Raw genomic sequence first — 20,784 nt, 5'->3', positions numbered from 1 at the left:
TTTGGGGATGTGTCTTGTGGCATGAGGATCACTTTTTGTCACCATCCAGACATCTTTTACAGGCAAAGGAAAGCATAAAAGAAGAACAACGGAGGACAGCATTTTCTTCAAGAGGTTGGGCTTTTAAGGTGGACAGACAATAATTTCGGTTGATAAAGAAGGGTTCAAAGCGAGAGAAAATCATTGCTCAAACACTTTTTTAATCCTGTATATTTTTGACTCTGGTGTTTTTATGCATCTGGGCACAACTTGGAATAATTATTTCCAAGATGCCCAGTTCCTGTTCCTGATGCCTCCATGAAATATCCCTCTGTGAGTGACAATTGGGCTTCATATTTTATCAGTTTTGTTCATTAGTGGCACTTTCGCTTTTTGCCACCAAGGGTAATATTGTTTTTAGGAATGCATTATTATCAAGCTAGAGTGGCCACCATCCCTCTGAAAATGATGTTTTGACCACCACCAGGCCGTGCCAAAATCCCCTCCTCCACATTTTTTATATGCTTAGATCTTGAGCTGTCTCGTCATCGCCGGTAAATTTATTATTACAGAATTTGAGAAATAATGAATTTGGACTTGTAAATGTATTTTAAAAAATGAATCGGAGGTTTTGAACATGTTCTGAGTAGCATGGTTATCAAAACATGTCTGGCCTGCTGAGTGCATCATGTGATTCGCTGATTCAGAATTTGTCCTTTTTAACTCATTTAAAAAGTTTATCCTATTAAACTCCGGTGGTTTGATTTACCTCATAAAATATGCATGAGGCCGGAATATTATTTTTTTTCAAACTTGTTTTAATTTTTTTAGATTTTTTTTTTTTTTTTTTTGTCTAAAACAACATTATTTTATGATAGATTTAGGTTAACTTGCCGATCCATAAATTACTCCAACTAAATTACGAGTCAATTTAACTAATTTACAATTTGCTCAGCTAGCTCTTAAACTAATCCACTCGTAATTTAAATCTTGAGTCGAGTAAAATCCAAGTCAGGTTTGATAAATATGTTATATATTGGAAGCACATGAAGAATTTTTGACTATATAAAACTTGCAATTGATAATTGTTTTTTTAAAACTTATATATTTTTATTTTCATCATTCAAGATTTATATTATTGGTGATTATACTCTCTTTTTCTTTTTTTATCTATTTGGTATAGGATTTTTTGTGAATTTGCAAAATAATCTGGGTTATCTTGAATCTTTTATATGTTGTTTTTTTTTATTGCAATTGCTTTAGTAATTTTAAAAAAATTATTGATTTCATCATTCAACATTATATCAATTAAAAATTAATTTTATTTTTAGTATCCTTCAAGGTTGATGTTTTTTTATACCAGGCTTCATGAATTTCTTTAATTTCCTCTATGATCTTTTATCCCAATTTCACCACTTAGATCATGGGTTTGGTAGCTTAACTTGAGTTGACTTGCTTTTTTAAAGAATTTTTTTTAATTTAATATTTTGTACCATTCATACTTTAACATCATGTTATTTTTTTAGAATTGAGCTTTGTAATGTTTTTTTATCTGGTTTCTATTTGATTATCTCATTTGTATGATTTGGGTTATAGAATTTGGTTGACTTCTCAAGTTTGTTGGGTGCTTTCTTGGTTAGTTTTTTAAATGATATATTTTTTTAATTTCATTGTTTTACATTAGATTTGTTTGGAATTGGTCTTCAGTTTTTTTAATTAATTTTTTTTTATCGGTTTATATCAGTCTAATTAAGTCACTTTTACATCTTTTATATATCAATAAAAAAATATGTTAATCGTGACATAACTCGGCCCACAAATCTAGTTTCTAACTAAAAACTTAGGCAGTGATTGATTTTATGATAGCGGTTGTTTTTTAAAATATTTTTTTCTTTGAAATACATTAGAATAATTTTTTTTATTTTAAAAAAATTATTTTTAACATCAGCACATCAAACAACTCAAAAAAAACTATTAAAAAAAACAATACAACCACAAAGACAACACTATCAAGAGTGTGTTTGTTTTTTAGGTAGCTTTTGTGGTTGTGATTTAAAAAATTATGGTTAGGTGTGGTTAATTGGAATTAGATACGTGTTTGGTAAAAATTATAGTTGAGATTTATGTATATAAAAAAACATGTATAAAAAAAAAACTCGGTTAAAAAAGCATGTAAAAATTATTTCTCAAAAACTATGTTTCAAATTTTATATTTTAATAGACTCCGTTGTATAAAACACAATTTAATTTATTACTAAATATTTTGATATATTTGGTGCAAAAACACAATTTTATTCTACATCTCGTAGTATAAAATATAAAATAATTTAATATGTTTGTTACAAGGTCAATATAAAAATAGTTGCAAAACAAACACATCCAAATTTGACACCAAATCTTCTGTGTTTCAAAATTTGTGTAACTTGATTTTATTTAATAAATTGTCCTTGACTTTTCTTTTTCTCATCTTGGTAAACGAGTGAGCTCTCTTTTGAATTTGCTGAGATCTCTTAGAAATGCAGATCGATTATGTAATTTTTAATCATTGTAGTAATGGCCCATGAGATTTCTCGTTCAACTTCATGTCGGTTTTCCTCACAATTCCCCATGTACTGGTGTTTTTGCTTAATTAATTGGTTAAATTAAGCAGCAGCAACTGAGGCCACTCCAAGAGACTTCACAGAGGGGCCATGAATATTCTTGCCAGACTTATCTCCCACAGCACTCTACCCTAGAAGGTCCGAATCTTGCTACAATCAAGAGAGGAAGAATATCATAGCTAGCTTACTCTGAATCTTTCCAGTCTGCCCACGAGTGAGTTCTATGGATTAATTTGCATTAATTAAAATTAAAATGATGTTGTTTTTTCTTTTAAATTAAGCTTAAACAGATTTTAACCTTGTTGCACGAGCGTAACCAGGATATATTTGATATTATGATGCATCCTGTATTTTAAAAAATATATTTTTTAAATACATTAAATTAATTTTTTTAATATCAGAATATAAAAAACAATCCGAAAACACATAAAAAGTATTAATTTGATACTTTTTAAGTTAAAAACACTTTTAAAAATATCTAAAATCAGAAGGAATCTAATTAAAATCTTAAAAAATTATTGCTCGCACGGTAATTCACACGAGTGATTCTGAGTACTTAGGTATAAGTCTATCATAACTAGACGAACAAATTATATAAATGACCTAACATATGTATTTGTAGGTCAATGAGACATGTTTAGACACAAAAAAAATTTAATCGTATCAAATCAGAATAAAATGTTATTTTTAATCTGATTATTGGATCACATTCAAATTTTTAATGGAGTTTTCAAAAGTTATTTTTCTTATAGTAACTAAGAAATTGTTATTCCAACCATTTTATCTTTAGATTTTATTATGGAACAGAGTACCGATACAATGAACAACCCTACTTGTTAGTCTTGAATTTAAATAAATATTGCGGTTTATAAATTATAAAATTAATTAAAATTTTATCGTGATTTTAATTGCAGCATCCAAAAACATATATCATTTCACTTTTTATTTGTATTTTACATGCTTCTCGCCTAATTTACTGATTTTTATCTTACAGGAATTTAAGTGTGGACTGTATAATCCATGTGAGCTTACTGGTATTAAACCAATAACCCCACAGGCATAACCCCACCGACCTTCATTGTCTTCTAATCTCTTTCGATCTAGTGAGTTAATTAACTGTAATTGCTTCGAAAAGATTATCATCGTTATGTGATTATGTTCGTTTCTGGCAAAGATAAACAAATAAACAATGGCATTGGAATCATATGCGTAAACAATTTATTATATACTGATATATATATATAATATAATATTCAAAATTTAATGATATAATATAAATATTTAAATTTCTTACTCCATAGATATAATAAAAAAATAGACATGGCAAAGACACAATATAGATATACACTAGTTACATGACCCGCGCGATGCCGCGGGTCATTTTTTTCATAAAAAATATAAAAAAGCTAAGATTTAAAAGTTTTGGGTTTTTCTGCAAAACTATAGAAAAAATCTTGGGTTTGGCTGCAACGCCTGACCTAAAAGTAATATTTATAACATTTAATAATAACATTAAACTTGCATGATCCAAGTTTAAGTGAGTCTGACTGCAACACCGGACCCAAGAATATTGGATATGGGTCTGGCTACAAGGTCGTTTCATAAAAGTGTGATAATTAAATAGATTAATTAAAAAGAAAAAAACAAAGAAAAAAACCAACAGGAAGAAAAAAACTAATGAAAAAAAAAGAAAAAAATCTGAATTAATTGGGTTAACCCTTCAAACCAAGTTAACACGTAAAACCTGGGATTCGTGTCGTGAAAGTTTGATAACTAAATAGAAAAAAAAAATTGACGGGTTTACCCAGATTTAACTGGGTTAACCCATCAAACCAAGTTAACCCGTCAAGCCCAGGATACGTGTCATGAAAGTCTGATAATTAAATAGAAAGAAATTTAACATCAACAAATTAAACTAAACGAAAAAAATTAATTAAAAAGAAAAAAAATCTGGGTTAACTCGTCAAATCAGGTTAACCCACCAAACTCGGAATCCGTATCATAAAAATCTGATAACTAAATAAAAAAAAATTAACATTAACCAACTAAATCAAATAAAAAAAATTCATTAAAAAAACAAAAAAAAATAGGAACGAAAAAAATAAAGACAGTTCTATAATATAATAATAATAATATAATATAACAATTTTAATAATATAATATATTAATAAGTGTAATATAAGTGAAAGGCGTGGGGAAGCTACAGTGTTTTCCCCGCGCCTTTTAGAGTATTACTTAATTATCAGGAATTAACTGGGTTCATCCGTGAAACCAGGTTAACCCGTGAAATTCAGGATATGTGTCATGAAAGTCTAATAACTAAATAGGAAGAAATTTAACATTAACAAACCAAACTAAACGAAAAAAATTAATTAAAAAAATAAAGAAAGAAGCAAAAAAAATCTCAAAAAGTATTAAAAAAACAACTAAAACTTTTTTTTAAAAAAAAGCCTAAGGAAGGAATTAGTATTTTACTGTGGACTGCACTGTGCAGTCCACAGTAAAACACTGGTTCCTTTTAGCTATATATAATATTATCATCCTCATAACAATAACAAGAGACACTAATTTTTCCATTCTAATCCCAATCGGTATAGTTTAATTAGTCAGACCATGAGTTTGCTCTACAAATATCACTGGTTCGAGTCCCATAAATTTCAGGGTCATTGAAGATTTACTTTGTCGTTAATTTCAGGGTCTGTGAGATTAATCAAGGTACGCACAAGCTGACCCGGAGATCTATGTTAAATTTTTTTTTTCAATTTTACTAATAATGGGTTTTTAAGAATTTTTCATGCACAAAACTTGGGTGTTTTGTTGATTGAGTTTCATGAAATTCATTTATAATTTTTTCAATTTTCTTCACAATTTGAATAATAAATATTTATTACCTTTAAGAAAACCTTTAACAAACTTCTTTTTATAAATACCTTTAATAAACTTCAATACCAAGAAATTACTTTAATAAATAATACTTAATTAAGTAAAATAAGTATCCAAATCAATTAATATTCTAGTTATCTAAGCTGTAAAACACTAAAGAGAATATGAAGCTGAGATACATATAAAGCTAGCAGTCCAGCTGTGGCAGAAGCTAGCTACAAGCTCCTTTATCATGATACCTTGCCCATTGTACAACCGCTTCTTGTCTGATGAAAAACAAGAGAAATAGAGCTTAAAAACGAGTAGCACTAGCTTTGCTACAGAGTATAGCCCTAAAAATATTTGATTTATAGAAGATTGACAGCTAAAAGGATAGGTTTTAAATGCACACCAACAACCGCCTTTAACCCTTTCTTTCTTTCTTTCTTATACCTTGCAGCGCTAGCGCTAGCACTAGCACATTCTTACTTGTAATTCCTCTCCTCTCAAGTAAAACACAAAACCCCATTTGTTTGTTCTCTTTCTTCTCTCTCTGTCAAGTCAAACTCTCTCTAACTCCAGCTTGAGCTTGCTTGCTTGTTTTTTCAATTCTGCGTTGTCAAGTATGAATAAACAGGAGGTTATGAAGATGCAGGTATATCTCTCTATCCATTTCCTCGCTCTAAAATCCTGTTAGTTTGGACCTTTCTCAGTTTTTTGTTAGTTCTTGATTCTTTGTGTGACCCTGTTGTTGTTTTTTTGTGGTTGCCTTTCATAGCAGACTCATATTTTGAAAGTGAACATAGAGTGTCACTGTGATGGATGCAAGAAGAAAATAAAGAAACTGCTTCAAAAGATTGAGGGTATGCTCCTTACACTGTGACCTCTCTCTCTCTCTCTCTATCTCTCAAGAAAGATTTAATTTTTATGTCTATATTCTCTTGGGAGTGTTAATTAATTACTAATCTGACTAGCTATATCTCTTGTCCTGATTTATGGAAGACTTGGTTTTAATGAGATGGATGGTCAAGAAGGTTGGAAGTTAGTTGTTCAATTGCAGAAGAGATTGATATTTTTTAGAAAAAGAAAATGACTTCTTCAAAAAAATCATAGCAGATGCAGAGTTGACATGTCCAATGCTTTGGAAATTTGATTGGGATTTTGATTGGGAAGGACAGTTGAAAGAGAGATGGATGGTTGCTTGTAGGTTGTGTCTAGCCTTTTGGTTAGTGGTCAAATTTTCATGGGAGATGATACTTTCAAGAAAGCAGAAGCATTGTTTAGATTATTGAGTTCTTGATTGATGGGACTTTGCCTTGGAAGAAGTGTCATTTTCTAATCTTACTTTAGTTGTTTGTCTCATAGTGCTAGACAGTTTTCATTGAATTTTACTAATGTGGTAGCAATATTTTCTTGCACAGGGGTGTATACAACCACGGTAAATGCAGAGCAAGGGAAGGTAACTGTGACAGGAAATGTAGATCCGGCCAAACTCGTTAAAAAGCTCGAGAAGTCGGGGAAACATGCAGAGTTATGGGGAGGTCAAAAGGGCTCAAACAACTTCCAAAACCTTAATAATCAATTCAAGAACATGCAAATGGGCGGTGGCGGTGGCAAAGATAACAAGTCTGGGAAGGGTGGAAAAGGTCAACAAGGACAGCAAGTACAGATGATGCAACAACAGCTGAAAGGGTCTAAGGATCCAAAGATGCCTCAAAATAAAGACCAGAAGTCTGTTAAGTTCAATCTGAATGAGGATGATTTTGATGCAAGTGATGATGAATTTGATGACGAGTTTGATGAATTTGATGATGAGTTCGATGATGAGTTCGATGATGACGAGGAAGAGTTTGGCCATGGCCATGGCCATGGCCTGCCTAACAAGATGATGCCTATGATGGGTAATGGTCATGGACCTAATGGTATGCCAAACAAGATGATGCCTATGATGGGTAATGGCCAGGGACCTAATGGTATGCCAAACAACAAGATGATGCCTATTATGGGTAATGGCCAGGGACCTAATGGTATGCCAAACAACAAGATGATGCCTATGATGGGTAATGGCCATGGGCCTAATGGTATGCCAAACAAGATGATGCCGATGATGGGTAATGGTCATGGAATGCCAAACAATATGATGCCGATGATGGGCAATGGCCATGGGCCTCATGGTATGCCAAACAATATGATGCCCATGATGGGCAATGGCCACGGGCCTCATGGTATGCCAAACAAAATGATGCCCATGATGGGCAATGGCCATGGGCCTCATGGTATGATGAGTGGACCTGGGTTTAATGATAAAAAGGGTGGCGGGGGTGGGGGAGGGGGCGGGGGTGGTGGTGGAGGAAAGGGCAAGAAAGGTGGTGGCGGTGGTGATGATGTTTTTGAGATACCTGTGGTAATGAAGGGCAAGGGAGACAACAAAGATGGCAAGGATGGTAAAGGAGGAAAGAAAGGTGGAGGTGGTGATGACAAGAACGGTAAAAGCAAGGGGGAGAACAAGAAACAAGATGGTAAAGACAAAAAAGATAGTAAAAGAGGTGGTGGGTTCCTGGGCTTCGGTAAGAAGAGTAAAAAAGAAGACGATAGTAGTACTAAGAAGACTGCTACCAATAATGGCAGTGCAGGTGTACATGGAAACAATAATGGCAATGGGGCCAAGAAAGGTGCAGGCAAAAATGGCGGGGTCCATGATATTAACAAGATGAAACAAGGGTTCCCTGAAATTGATGGAGCAGGTAATGGTGGTCACAAGAATATGGTCCATATGGGACAGATGGGTCCAATGGGTCACATGGGTCCAATGGGCCCGATGGGCAATTATGCTAGGATGGGTAATGTTCCAACAGTGCAAGGACTGCCGGCACCAGGAGCAATGAACGGTGGCTATTATCAAGGGATGGGGGTGGGGCAGGGGCAGGGGCAAGGGAATCCTTATAATCAGCAATACATGGCAATGATGATGAATCAACAAAGGCAGCAGCAAGGGAATGAAATGTTTCAACCGATGATGTATGCGCGCCCACAGCCGGCCGTTAACTACATGCCGGCCCCCATGCCGCCTTCTATGGCGACCGATCAGTACACGCACTTCTTCAGCGATGAGAACACCGAAAGTTGCAGAATAATGTGAATGTGAAGTTGCTGAGAGTAGTTAGCTAAATCAAGTCCTTGTTTTGTTTTGATGGGGTTAGATGTTCTTCTCGTTGTGATGGGTGCTAAGGTTTCAAAATATCAAATATGCCTATGTGACTTAAAGATAGGGGCCGATTCTTTATTTCACTCCTTGTGATATATTATCCTTCAAACTCCTTCGATTTTTACACCAGTTATTTCAACTTGATCTATGGGCCTAATTTATGTAAATTTTTGAAGAATTTGAGTTCAAGTAGAGGGAAAATAGATACAGTGGATGATTTAATGTTCGTCATTTATAACGTCTAGTAACCTTTTCTTAAAGGGTGAATCTATGACCTCTAGTAATAAGGTATAGCAAACCAAGTTTTGCTCTTGTTTGATTTAAGAGGGTATGTTTTTGGAATAAATTCTGGTATCTAGAAGTTTATTGACCTTACCGAATGGACCTTACCGAATGGTCCATTGAAAGGTAAAATTATATTTTATTTACATAAATTATATTTTATTTACAAGACTCGAACTTGAAAAATCATAGTAATTATGTAAGGCCTTACCCACTTCTCCATATAAGATATTATCTACTATGGTTCAGGTCTAACCCGGCTTCTACATCTTATGGTTTTGTTTTTGACAGGTCACAAGGCTCAAAACATGTCTTATAAAGTTAGGTATTAACTGTCTTAACATGTCCTAGCTCTAGATATTCCTTCCCTTTTTTGACGTGGAATGTAACAAATTAATTTTTAAAATGTAAAAAAATCTCTATTCTTACTGAAATCTATTCTTTTGACAATAGCAGCAGCATGATCACATGGCTTTAATTTCAAATATGAATTGAGAGAGGGGGCAAGTTAGGAAGCTGCAGGACTGAGCTGCTGGGCCATAATCATTATAAAAAAGAAAAAAACTTAGGCAAGCAATCGGCCATCGAAAAATAAATTGGCTGAGATCCCAAGTATTCAAAATCTTGGTTTTATCCCTTTTCACTTTAATGATTAAAAAAGAAAAAGAAATTATATAATTCAACATTGCAATTATTTTCACAAAATAAAGATGTTTCCATGGGGATTCGTTTCTCGAGACTGACTGGTTCCCATGCTTGTTTCCAACAGGCTTCTGCTTCTTTATACTGATTCATTGCGCCTTGTCTGCGCCTTTATACCTTACCTCATCGCCACAAAAATCTCTTATTTTTTTGTTAAACTATAGCAAGTCTGTAAATCTCACTTGGCATCATTCAGACGAGTTTTTAATTCGACAGTAGTTTGATTTTGTGAATTTAACTTGAAAAAAATAATTAAATTAGTAGTTTTTTAATTGATTTTCATATAAAAAACGCTTTTAAATTACATAATATATGACACTATTTTTCATAATGCCCCTCTTTCCTTCTTACCTTTTGCTTTAGTTAAGTGACTTGATTATGAATATGGTCCTTGTACTCCATGATTTTGTGGGGACCTCTCATCCACTTTTATTTAAGACAGCTTTTAAATAGTTTTTGATTGTTGTCTTAAAATAAAAAAAATAAAAAATATATATTTCGTTGAAAATACAAAAATAAATAAATAAAAATAAATTTATCTCTAAAATAATTTCAAAGTAAATTTATGCACTTTATAATCAGGAGGTACAAAGAGAATATGTTTTCAAAAATAATATATATTATTTTTTATTTCTAAACTATCATTGTAAAAAATTTTTAATTTTAAAATTATTCAACTAAGATATATAAAAATAAAAATAATTATTGTTATAATTTTTAAATTTAATTCGAGAATCATTATAGATTAAATGCATGTTTTGGTTGGGCCAAGATCAAAAGGATTCAGCCGAGCTTCGCCTAGTTCAGTTAAAGATTAAAGGATTAGGCCAGGTTAGACCAGGCTAACAGGAAAAGGGTTTGGTTTAGCTACAAAGAAGGTTAGTATATGAAATTAGAGGGTTAGGTTGGGACAAAGAGAAGAGGGTTAGATGAGAGATGGAAAGGTTAGGCAGGGAGATAAGATGGTTTGATTGGGACAAGGAGAAGAAGGTTTGGTTAGGCCATTTTGAATATAATGCACAACATCATTCATATCTTAAAGTAATAGCAATAAGGGAAACAACAGGCCATGTTCATCATTTTTTATCATAATGTTTTTTTTTTTTTTTTTATCATCATCATCATCATGTTAAATGTTCATGATATGAACAATTTATACTATATAACACCAATGCATAACCTTTATAAGAAGCCCGATTTTCTCAAATCCAAAAATCCAAGCCCATGTTTAGGCCCAACATAAGAAGCCCAAACTATGTTCAGGCCCAACATATGCACCGACTACAAGACATTGCATGTCAGCTGAGCTCTTTCCATTGCCAAGTGTTTCTTCGCGATCACCAACTCATCTCTGTTCATATTTTCATCTCGTAGGAACACTATGCTGAAACTATCATGTGAATTTGTCATCTTTGAACGTCATTCAATGCACATCCAACGCAAAAGAGCTCCAAAATTCGTATGTTCACAGATTTGATCACACACACAGGCTATATAAAAAATAGATAGGTGTTCGGCGCTAGCTATGCAGTGAAGCAACTTGTTTTTTTCATCGCATAATGTCGAGCACTCCCTTAACAGCACAGAGAACTTCCGAAGCAGTTACTGGTTTCAATAAATTGGAAATTTGTACCGTAGAAAGCATGGAGTTATTAGGAATATGAGGGAAAGACATGGTGACATTATCGGTATGACAGAGTTAATTCTTAATGAATCTTTGTACCTCATTCTGAGTTTCAACAGAATCATCAGTCCAGGCTTCATCGACAATGAACTCTGGATTCCTGAACCAAGAGCATCTCCTCTTGTATATCAGAATATTGTTGTAATCTTCAATGAGTTCTCGTTCAAGACGCCCGACTAAGAAAATAAAAGTGCCTGAAAGACGAGTAATTCTGAATTCCTTCTATCAAGCAAGAGTTCTTCTTTTTCGGAAGTATTCCCAGAAAATCTCTGCTGAAGATTTGAGCTGCATTGGCCATATTAGAGAGAGCATCCACAAGAGAAGAAATGGATTCACCCCTAGAATTTCTCACAACAGCCTCAAAATCAGGCATGTAATGTCCAAGCAGCCTGAAAGAAGATGGCCGGGGACCCACAGGAGGAACAAAGCCATTTAAACGGAGAAGATCAGGATTGTGATCCGATTGGGTTGTAAGTTAAAGAAATTGTCTGTATGTTGTAATTTTGTGGTGCTCATCTTGAATATCTTTTATTATGCATATGTATTTATGTCTTGAATGAGGTGGTGACCAATTAGTTGTACTATTAATTGTTATAATTATATATATTAAAAATAGTTGTTTTATTGAAGGAATAAAAGAAAACAAAGAAAGTGGGAGTTTGAGCTTATGTTCAAGTTATGGAAATCCCGGATGATGGAACAAATATTGAGATTGTTGATTGAGAAAACATCATTTTAAGAAAAAAACCAAGTAAATTGGTGAATTTTTAAATTTAATTTAATTTCTAAAAGTTGCAAGTTATAAAATCTTTGACTCAAATCCGATTAAGAAATTTAATTTTCAACTAATTTAATAAAAAATAGTAATGATAACATTTATAGAAAAAACCCAAGGATTATATAATTTAGAAAAAAAATTAAAAAATGACACCAAATAAAATAAACAATAATTAAAAAATAAGGATAAAATTTTAAAGATAAAAAAATCATAGAGGGTGAAATTGAAAAACATATGTAAAGACCAAGCAAACCTGAAAAAATATCTTAAACTTGGTTAAATTTTAAAAACTCGCAACTCGTGAAACCCTGCATTCGAGTCCAATCAAGAAATTAATTATGAGTCAATTTAAAAATATAATTTTTTAAAACTTGTCAAAACGAAAAAATCAGCCATCAAAAGAATAAGAATTAAATTTGATAGTAAAAGAAAAATAAAAGGTGAAATCATAAAATAAAATCATTTATGAACTAAAATAAAAACTTTTCAAGGTTAAAAAATTGACAATAAAAAGATGAGAGATTAAATTTGATAGGAAAAAAAAAGTAAAGGAAAGTGAAATAGTAAAACAAAATTAATTGAAAAAATAATTTTAAAAAAATAACAATAAAAAAACAGGGACTAAATTCAATAAATTATTCAAAATAAAAAAAATCATGATAAACAAATGGACTCAATCTGAAAAACCAACAAATTACAAGGTTGTTATTGATTTTTTAAGGCGTTGGCATGAAAATCTAGATGAAAAGAGAGAAAAGAAAGGGAAAACAAATGACTACTTGCCCCAAACCACTTATAATCATGGTATAAGCATTGTCTCATCTAGTTTAGGATTTCGAGACATTTCAAACACCACCATAGAAAATTGAGTTTTATGATCAGATGATTTTCCATATATCGTCCGAACAATACTGGATCATCCATATGTTAGCACATGTGCGACACACACTAGCAAGTTTTTTTTTTTTAATTATATTTAATAAATGTAATTTATAACAATATTCCCAAGCACCCTTGAATATTACAATAAAAAATATAAAATATAAAAAAAACCTTTCAACGAGAGTTCAATTGATTTTGTTTATAAAAACATCAAAGTAATTATATTATTCTAAAAATTTAAAAATACAAAAATTACATGTATAGAGTAGTTAATTTTAAATTATTTTATTCTAGAATTAAATTATTACTTTTATTTTGCAAAATAAAATGAATTTACCCTTCTAACTCCATATAATTTAAAAAAATAATTGTGTAATAGTAAAAAATTAATTTTACTCGGTGGTCGCTTGTTCAAATAACCCGTATAAATTTAGTGGTCGCCTTTTTACAGGGGTAAAGTTGTAATTACAGTATATATATTTTTTTGTGTTAATCCAATCAGTCACTTGTTCAAATAACCCGTATAACAGACCCGGGCAACCGTTCTTCAGTTGCCCTTTTCTTCTCCGATGTAGCAAAATCAAAGGTAAGGATATGTTAATAATTTTATCTTTGTTTTTTTCCCTCTACTAAACACTCAGTTTGGTCCTGCAAAGCTTAAATTAATAAACTTTTGTTTAATTAATAATGTCTTGTCTGGCTTTTTTGGTGGGTAATTTTGTTGTTCCAATATGAGCATCCATTTTTGTTGAAAAAGAGCTTAATTCTTAGTTATTTTAAGACCCAGTATCTTGTAAAATAGTAAAATCCCATTTCTTTTATGCAATGAATTGATGAGTGTATTTGGTTATTGCTTGGCTAGTATTTCTTTTAGATGTTAAGAGGTAGCTTCCCCATCTGATCCATTCAGGTCCCATTGGCGTTTGTGGGCAATGGACAACCCAGATGGGGCAGTCTCGACAAACACAGCTGCCCCTAGCGTCAGCTTTGTTTTCATGCCAAAAAGTTTGGTTTCCAATGAAAGTTTTGATCTTGGAGGTTGTAATGGTTGAAGTCTTGGGTTGCAGCATTGTAGTTGTGTCTGAGTTTGAGAGTATTCCAGTTACTTAATGTCGAACTGTTGAAAGATTAAATGAACGAAGGCCACTTTTTTGTTGTATGAAATGGATTAGTAATTTTGCGTTGTATGATTGTTTGGTGCTGATTGGGAATTGTAACATTCATTTGAAAGGAACTTTCTTTGGCTTTTTATTTTATTTTTTGCATGGTAATAAATTTATGTACTAGTTACTAAATTGTTCAATTGATTGTGTATTAGCGAGTATATATGTTTAGCCAAAATTGTGGTTATAGTGAAAATCTGGAACTTGGATGTTGTAGGGTAAGAAAATGGCTAGCCAAATGCTTCCGATTAATGATCGAATGAGAATTAATTGGACGTCAATGATGGAGCGGTATTTCATCGATCTTATGTTAGATCAGTTGCATAGGGGAAATAGAATGGGTCATACCTTCAACAAACAAGCTTGGACAGATATGCTAACCATGTTCAATTCAAGATTCGGGACTAAATATGACCGAGACACCTTGAAAAGTCATTATTCAAATTTGTGGAAGCAATACAATGATGTGAAGAATCTTCTTGAACAGAGTGGATTTTCTTGGGATGATAATCGAAAAATGGTTGTAGCTAGTGATGATGCATGGGCAACCATTATCAAGGTCTGGCAAGTCATTTTTCATGGGTTATTGTTTTTTCTTCCTCTGGTTTTGTGGGAAAGTAAACTGATGAAGTATGTGTGCAGGCGAACCCTGATGCACAGTACTACTGGAGGAAGTTTTTGGTGAACTTCAATGATTTGTGCTTGATATTTGCATATACAGCAGCAGATGGAAGATACAGCCGTTCAAGTCATGATATAGACTTGGATGATGATATTCAAGGCCTGAACTTTGGTATGTTTTTGTTTAAAATGTATGTGCAGTGAGGTTGTGTTTCTATTGGCATCTGAACTTGAGTAATGTCTATGATTCTTTATGCAAGGCTTTTGTTTTACAAGCCCCACCTTTTGGTCGTTTATAGTTGCATGATAATGTTGCTGCTGTTATTTATAGTACTTGAGGCAAATGGCCATTTATCATCTCCATCACATTAACCTTCGTTTCACTTGACGTCAACCATAGGCTTCTTCTTAGCATAATTAGCATGCTCAAATGCCTGAAGCTAAGCTAAATACCTTCAAGTGCCATGGCTTTTATCAGCCTTGTTGACAGTTTTCTTAACATTTTTGTAATAAGAATGTAATAGTTTATATTTAATGACAAGATTCTAGTTCTTTTTTCAGAAATTGTGTATCATTGTCTAAATTAAATAAGAACTATTTTGGGTTCGATCACTTTTATTTTAGCTAGTAGTATTTACATCTCACAGCAAGTTTTCATTTTTTATGAAGAAATGTCTCACGGACCAATTTCTTTCTCAAATGTAGATGCTGGAATGGGTGGCTTTCCCTCAGAAAGCACTAATTGTGTGAAGGCAAAGTGGACATCGGCCATGGACCGATTTTTTCTTGAGCTTATGTTGGTCCAAGTCAAAAAAGGAAGCAAAAACAATAATACATTCAGCAAAGAAGCATGGAAAGACATGCTTACTTTGTTCAATGCAAAATTTTGTTCTCAATATGGAAAAAATGTTCTGAAGCGCCGCTATAAGAAACTTTTCAAGTACTATTGTGAGATGAGAAGTCTACTTGAGAGAAAGGTATTTCAGGGTATATATTGTTAAATCCTATTTGAGATTTTACTTCATACTGGTACATTTGTACTCACTATTGTAGATGTAGGCACACCCTGATATGCATTCATATAGAAAGAAGACCTTACTAAACTATCAAGATTTGAGCTTGGTTTATGGAAATGAACTCATTAGTGGACATCAAGGTTGCATGCACCAAGATGAAAACTTTGAAGATGTGACATTACAAGTTAAAACTGGTAAGTTTAATGAATTTTTTTAAAAAGCCAGGTTTAGTTATGAAGTTTGTGGAACTGATTTGCGAGATGTTTGATATTTTGCTTTCTAAAATTAATTTCCATGCTTTATTGAAGCCACTATATATTTTGCAAATGAATTATTTCACATACAAACTGGTTTTATCATTTATGCAGACAGAAATAAGGGTCACCATCACTCTGTTCGAAGTGACGTGGGACCATGTTGGAAATCATCAATGGATCGCTACTTTATTGATTTGTTGCAAAACCAGGCGCTTATAGGGAATAAAATCGGTCATGAATTAACAACTGAAGCATGGGTTGAATTAACCAGGTTGTTCAAAGCAAAATTCGGGTCACAATATGATGATTGCATCCTGAAAAATCAGTTCAACCATTTGAGGACGAGGTATAATGACATAAAATTTCTTCTCGAGCAGAGTGGCTTTTCTTGGGATGAAACTCGAGACATGGTAACTGCTGAAGATTGTGTTTGGGATTCTTATACCAAGGTGAATTTCCATCTTTTCATTTATCTGAAATGTCTTCAGCATTATTTTGTAACGTACAAGTAATATATGCAGGTGTATCCTCATGTTCAATCATACAGAAATAAATCTGTTGCAAGCTACTACAAGCTATGTGTTATATATGGGGAAGAAAGTTCCAGTGGAAGATACAGTGACATGGCTCAACAGGCGGATATTGACAGCAAACCTCCAGTGTTGATGGTTGGTATGTTTTTTATTCAGCCATGAAAATTAGGATAAAAATAATTTTGCATGGAATTCAAAGCATATTATCTCAAACCATGAGATTGACAGGTAAAAATTGAGTGAAAGTGCCTCTTATATCAAGTCTGTCTGAATGAGGACAATGTTGTATGATGTAAGTTGTTACTTGTGCTGGTATGTCCAGTATAATTGCTGCATAATTGCATTTATTATCTCTAAAATATTCCCCTTTCCCTAAAACTTTCAGCCTTTTCTTTTCCCCCTGTTCCAATAATGTTCATGTACTTTGAAAGGTCAATTTGAATGTTATTTCATGATGGGGGCATTTGCTTTCTTTACACGGAAGAAGTAAAAGAAAGAAAGGCTAATGTTGGAGAATATATCCTATTTATAAGGGAAAATAGATTAATCATCAATGCCCCTATAATATTAACTACTTTAGTTAGAACATTGTGTTATAGAATATTTACTTTTAATGGTATTGTCATTATCAATGAAGTAATACATGCCATTGATTCTGTTTTAGAAGGTAATCTATCTAAAAAAAATTGTAAGCTTTGTACCTTAAAAAAATAAAATGTGTTAGATTTAGCTATATATATTCCTAAGATGGTGTAAGAGTGACATTGTTTGGTATGAGTTACTGTTTTTCTTACCTTGCATTTTACACCATAATTCTTTCTTCTGTGAGAATGATACTATCCGTTTCATTGCTTCAAAACTCACAAGTCCAAACCTTACCTTAATTTTGCTTCCTTCAGAATGGACATGAGTCATTCTAGAGAATTGGAACTCTTTTTTTTTTTTTTAATCATCAGAATTGGAATTTATTTAAAATATATTCTATTAAGAGACCTAGAAAGTTGTAATAAAGTGGTATCAATATGAGATCATCAATCTCAATTGTTATGATTACAAGATTTTTTTTTCTTTGCAGGAGAAGACCAATGCCTTGCAAATGGTGATTGTTCAAAGCCAGATTGGACACCTTCAATGGACCGCTATTTTATTGATCTTATGTTAGACCAAGTTCATAGAGGGAATAAGAGCAGTTACACTTTGGATGATCAAGCTTGGATTGATATGGCTGTTATGCTCAATGAAAGATTTGGATCACAACATGAAAAAGATATCCTGAGGCAGCGCCATGAAAGTTTGGGAAAGCTTTTTAGTGGCATGAAGAATCTTCTTGGCCAGAAAGGGTTTTCTTGGAATGAAACACAGCAGTTAGTCAAAGCATATGATGATGTTTGGGAGGCTTATACGAAGGTGCTTTGTTTGTTTTTGATTTTATAACTGCCGTTTACAGTTCACAAATGGCTAACATATGGCACAATGTAGGAACATCCTAATGCCAGATCATACAGATCCACTCCGAAGCCAGATTACAATGACTTGTACTTGATTTATGGAAATTCAATTTCAGATGAAGGCCATAACCAATCAGGTCAAGGTACTGGCTGTATTGGTGATTGTGAGTTTTATTTTTCCAAAGGTTTTTGGTACTTTGTCTTATCTTTTCTTTTCTTTTTCCATTTTTGCTCACTGATAGACTTGTAAGATGCTCTATTATAATTGTCAAATGTGTGTGAAACATCTTCCTATCATGCATAAACAATCCTACTAATTAATTATTTACATGGCTAAAATCTTTTATTACTTTTGTTCTGAAATTTCTTAAAGGAGCCAAAAATTGCAATCGCGGCTTCTGGAATGCTGATTGGACACCATCAATGGACCAATTATTTATAGATCTAATGCTAGAGCATGTTCGTCAAGGAAGTATGGTTGATCAAAGATTTAATAAACAAGCCTGGAGTGATATGGTTTCAAAGTTTAGTGCTGCATTTGGATCTCAGCATGACCAATATGTCTTAGAAGGGCGTTTTATGAATTTAAGGAAGCTATTTGGTGATATGAAAAATTTACTTGATCAGAGTGGATTTGCTTGGGATGACCGAAGACACATGATAATTGCTGGTGACAGTCTTTGGAATGCTTATCTGAAGGTACTTTTTCTGAATTTAATAATGCCCACACGAATAATGTGGTGATAAATTAAAAATTTCACCTTGTAAGTGCAGGATTACCCTGATGCACATCCATACCGCAATAGGGCTCTTCCTAATTACGATGATTTGTTCTTGATATATGGAGACAAAAACAATCATCAGAGTAACCACCATCACTCAGTGGTTGGCAATGGCCATGCCCTCGGATCAAATGTTGGTATGTACATATATCTCTCCCCTCCCCGCTCCTTTTCTTTTCAATTTTTTATGATGAACAAGACATACAAGTACTGAGTGATGGTGGTTAAATTGAAATGTGAAGATAATGGGCCCAGGCCAAGTGAAATCTGAAGTATTGTGTATTAATTGCAACTGTGAAGATAATGCTGTTGGTAATACAAAAGATACCCTAAATGAACTATTTATTTTTTCCTTTGGATTGACAGATGACGAAGATGGGCTATCCCCTATTGATTCTAATCATCCATGGATAAATTGGACAAAACCGATGGAAATATATTTTATAAAACTCATGTCAGAGCAGGTGCTTGAAGGGAACAAAAACCATGAGACATTCAATGAGCAAGCTTGGGCCTGGATAGTTGCAGCATTCAATGAAAAATTTAGACTTCTATGTGAGAGAGATGCTGTCGAAAGCTGGTATCTAAGCTTGATGAAAGAGTATAGCAACATTACAAATATTCTCAATCGGAACGGTTTTGCTTGGGATGAAACAGAGCAGATGGTGATAGCTGACGATGATGACTGGTCTGCTTATATCAAGGTATGTTCCCTTGTCAACATAAAATTGTCGTCCTGGCTTCCAGCCTTAATTCCCCTAGCATCGTATGGCTGGCCTTTTATGTCATTTAACCATTAGAAATTAGAGAGTAGTGCTAGATAATTGTACTTTTGCTTGCAAAATAACAATAATAGTGGTAGTTGTAAATAAATAAAAAAAATCTATACAGGTACTTTTCTGGATGAAGAGATTGCAACTGTTATTTCAGTCCTAACAATTCCTCCCCTGAAATTTTATTAGCTTCTCATTTTATGAAACTTTTCTGCAGGAACACCCAGGTGCAATGAAATACAAAGACAGGGTCCTGGGTAGTTATAACGATCTTTGTGTAATATATGGTAATAGCGTGGCAGCAGGGAGAGCAAGTTACTTGGGTGTAAACACGGTGATTGACAACAATGCCTTCGATATGGGGATTGATGGTGTTTTTGGAGATGCACCATACCCTACTGGAAAACTTGAAATATCTGATCGAAGGCATAAACGGAAGTCTCTGTCTTCCTCCACAATGATGGCTTCGAGGAAAGTTCACAGACCTAAGCGAGGAGAGGCTAAAGAACCAGTTGGTCTGAAACCAATGGGAGTTATGGAGGAGCACAATGAAGAACGGATCTCAATCGAAGAAATTGTCAATGCACTTCAAGTTATACCAGACATGGACGATGAGAACTTCTTGGAAGCTTGTAAACTTCTAGAAAATGAGGAAAAAGCCAAGGTATTTGTGGCCATGGACGTAAAACAGAGAAGGAAATGGCTATTTAGAAAGCTTTACAGATAGCATTATCATATATCTGACTTAGCTACTGTGATTATCATTGTACAGTTCAAAGTTTGGTCTGTGTAAAATAGTAGGTCCAGTGCTAATGTAAAGCAGTTCTTTGAAGTGATCTGCTGTTCGATCTCCATACGGCAAGGGATTACGAAATCTACTGATTTCTTCTATGTTTCAAGCCCCGCATTGGACCCCATATTTTTCAAGCAATTTCTTTTCTCTTTTCTTTTGCCACGTACACTGAAACCTGAGCTCCCCTCATTTCCTTCCAGTGTTCTTGTTTAGAGATACAGTGTTTCTTTGCCTAAAACGTGGGGAGTTTATCATCAACATGAAGGATTTCAACTTGAGATTTGCCAACAGCATTTTGGATAGGTTTTGGAAGTATAATCGATTATCTATTGAATAAACATAAATCCTAAGAAAAGTGGTTGCAAATTTACCCTGCTGGTCTGATGTTCTTGTGTCGGTGGTCAAAATAACAGGTGGAGCCAAC

The 20,784-nt window shown here is 33.4% G+C and overlaps 2 protein-coding genes across 3 annotated transcripts; both read left to right on the top strand.

Annotated features, from left to right (window-relative positions):
- The first annotated feature begins 5,666 nt into the window (after positions 1–5,666).
- Positions 5,667–8,824, top strand: LOC133669887 (heavy metal-associated isoprenylated plant protein 34-like). Of its 2 annotated transcripts, none has more exons than XM_062090217.1 (3): positions 5,667–6,096; positions 6,223–6,304; positions 6,863–8,824. In XM_062090217.1, exons 1-3 carry the CDS (start codon positions 6,067–6,069, stop codon positions 8,578–8,580), a joined length of 1,830 nt encoding a protein of 609 aa, XP_061946201.1. In that variant the 5' UTR covers positions 5,667–6,066; the 3' UTR covers positions 8,581–8,824. The 2 variants fall into 2 exon arrangements, with proteins under 2 accessions (XP_061946201.1, XP_061946200.1); XM_062090216.1 differs by having other exon boundaries at positions 6,220–6,304.
- A 4,663-nt stretch (positions 8,825–13,487) lies between these two features.
- LOC133669798 (uncharacterized) lies at positions 13,488–20,522 on the top strand. The gene is made up of 13 exons (XM_062090087.1): positions 13,488–13,560; positions 14,355–14,696; positions 14,780–14,930; positions 15,464–15,735; positions 15,818–15,968; positions 16,143–16,480; positions 16,553–16,703; positions 17,640–17,971; positions 18,044–18,155; positions 18,386–18,711; positions 18,787–18,931; positions 19,161–19,498; positions 19,785–20,522. Exons 2-13 carry the CDS (start codon positions 14,364–14,366, stop codon positions 20,292–20,294), a joined length of 3,159 nt encoding a protein of 1,052 aa, XP_061946071.1. The 5' UTR covers positions 13,488–13,560; positions 14,355–14,363; the 3' UTR covers positions 20,295–20,522.
- The last annotated feature ends 262 nt before the right edge of the window (positions 20,523–20,784 follow it).

The sequence above is a fragment of the Populus nigra genome, chromosome 12 (assembly GCF_951802175.1).
Source record: "Populus nigra chromosome 12, ddPopNigr1.1, whole genome shotgun sequence".
NCBI lineage: Eukaryota > Viridiplantae > Streptophyta > Magnoliopsida > Malpighiales > Salicaceae > Populus > Populus nigra.
Note: the sequence above shows the minus strand (reverse complement) of the source record. Positions and strands in the feature narration are given on the sequence as shown.

Bases quoted from the DNA above. Each gene is read 5' to 3' on its own strand.
- LOC133669887 (XM_062090216.1), top strand. From the start codon at position 6,067: ATGAATAAACAGGAGGTTATGAAGATGCAG. The intron at 6,097-6,219 runs GTATATCTCTCT...TGCCTTTCATAG, and splicing joins AGGAGGTTATGAAGATGCAG to CAGACTCATATTTTGAAAGT. The intron at 6,305-6,862 runs GTATGCTCCTTA...TTTCTTGCACAG, and splicing joins ACTGCTTCAAAAGATTGAGG to GGGTGTATACAACCACGGTA.
- LOC133669798 (XM_062090087.1), top strand. From the start codon at position 14,364: ATGGCTAGCCAAATGCTTCCGATTAATGATCGAATGAGAATTAATTGG. The intron at 14,931-15,463 runs GTATGTTTTTGT...TCTCAAATGTAG, and splicing joins TATTCAAGGCCTGAACTTTG to ATGCTGGAATGGGTGGCTTT. The intron at 17,972-18,043 runs GTGCTTTGTTTG...GGCACAATGTAG, and splicing joins TTTGGGAGGCTTATACGAAG to GAACATCCTAATGCCAGATC.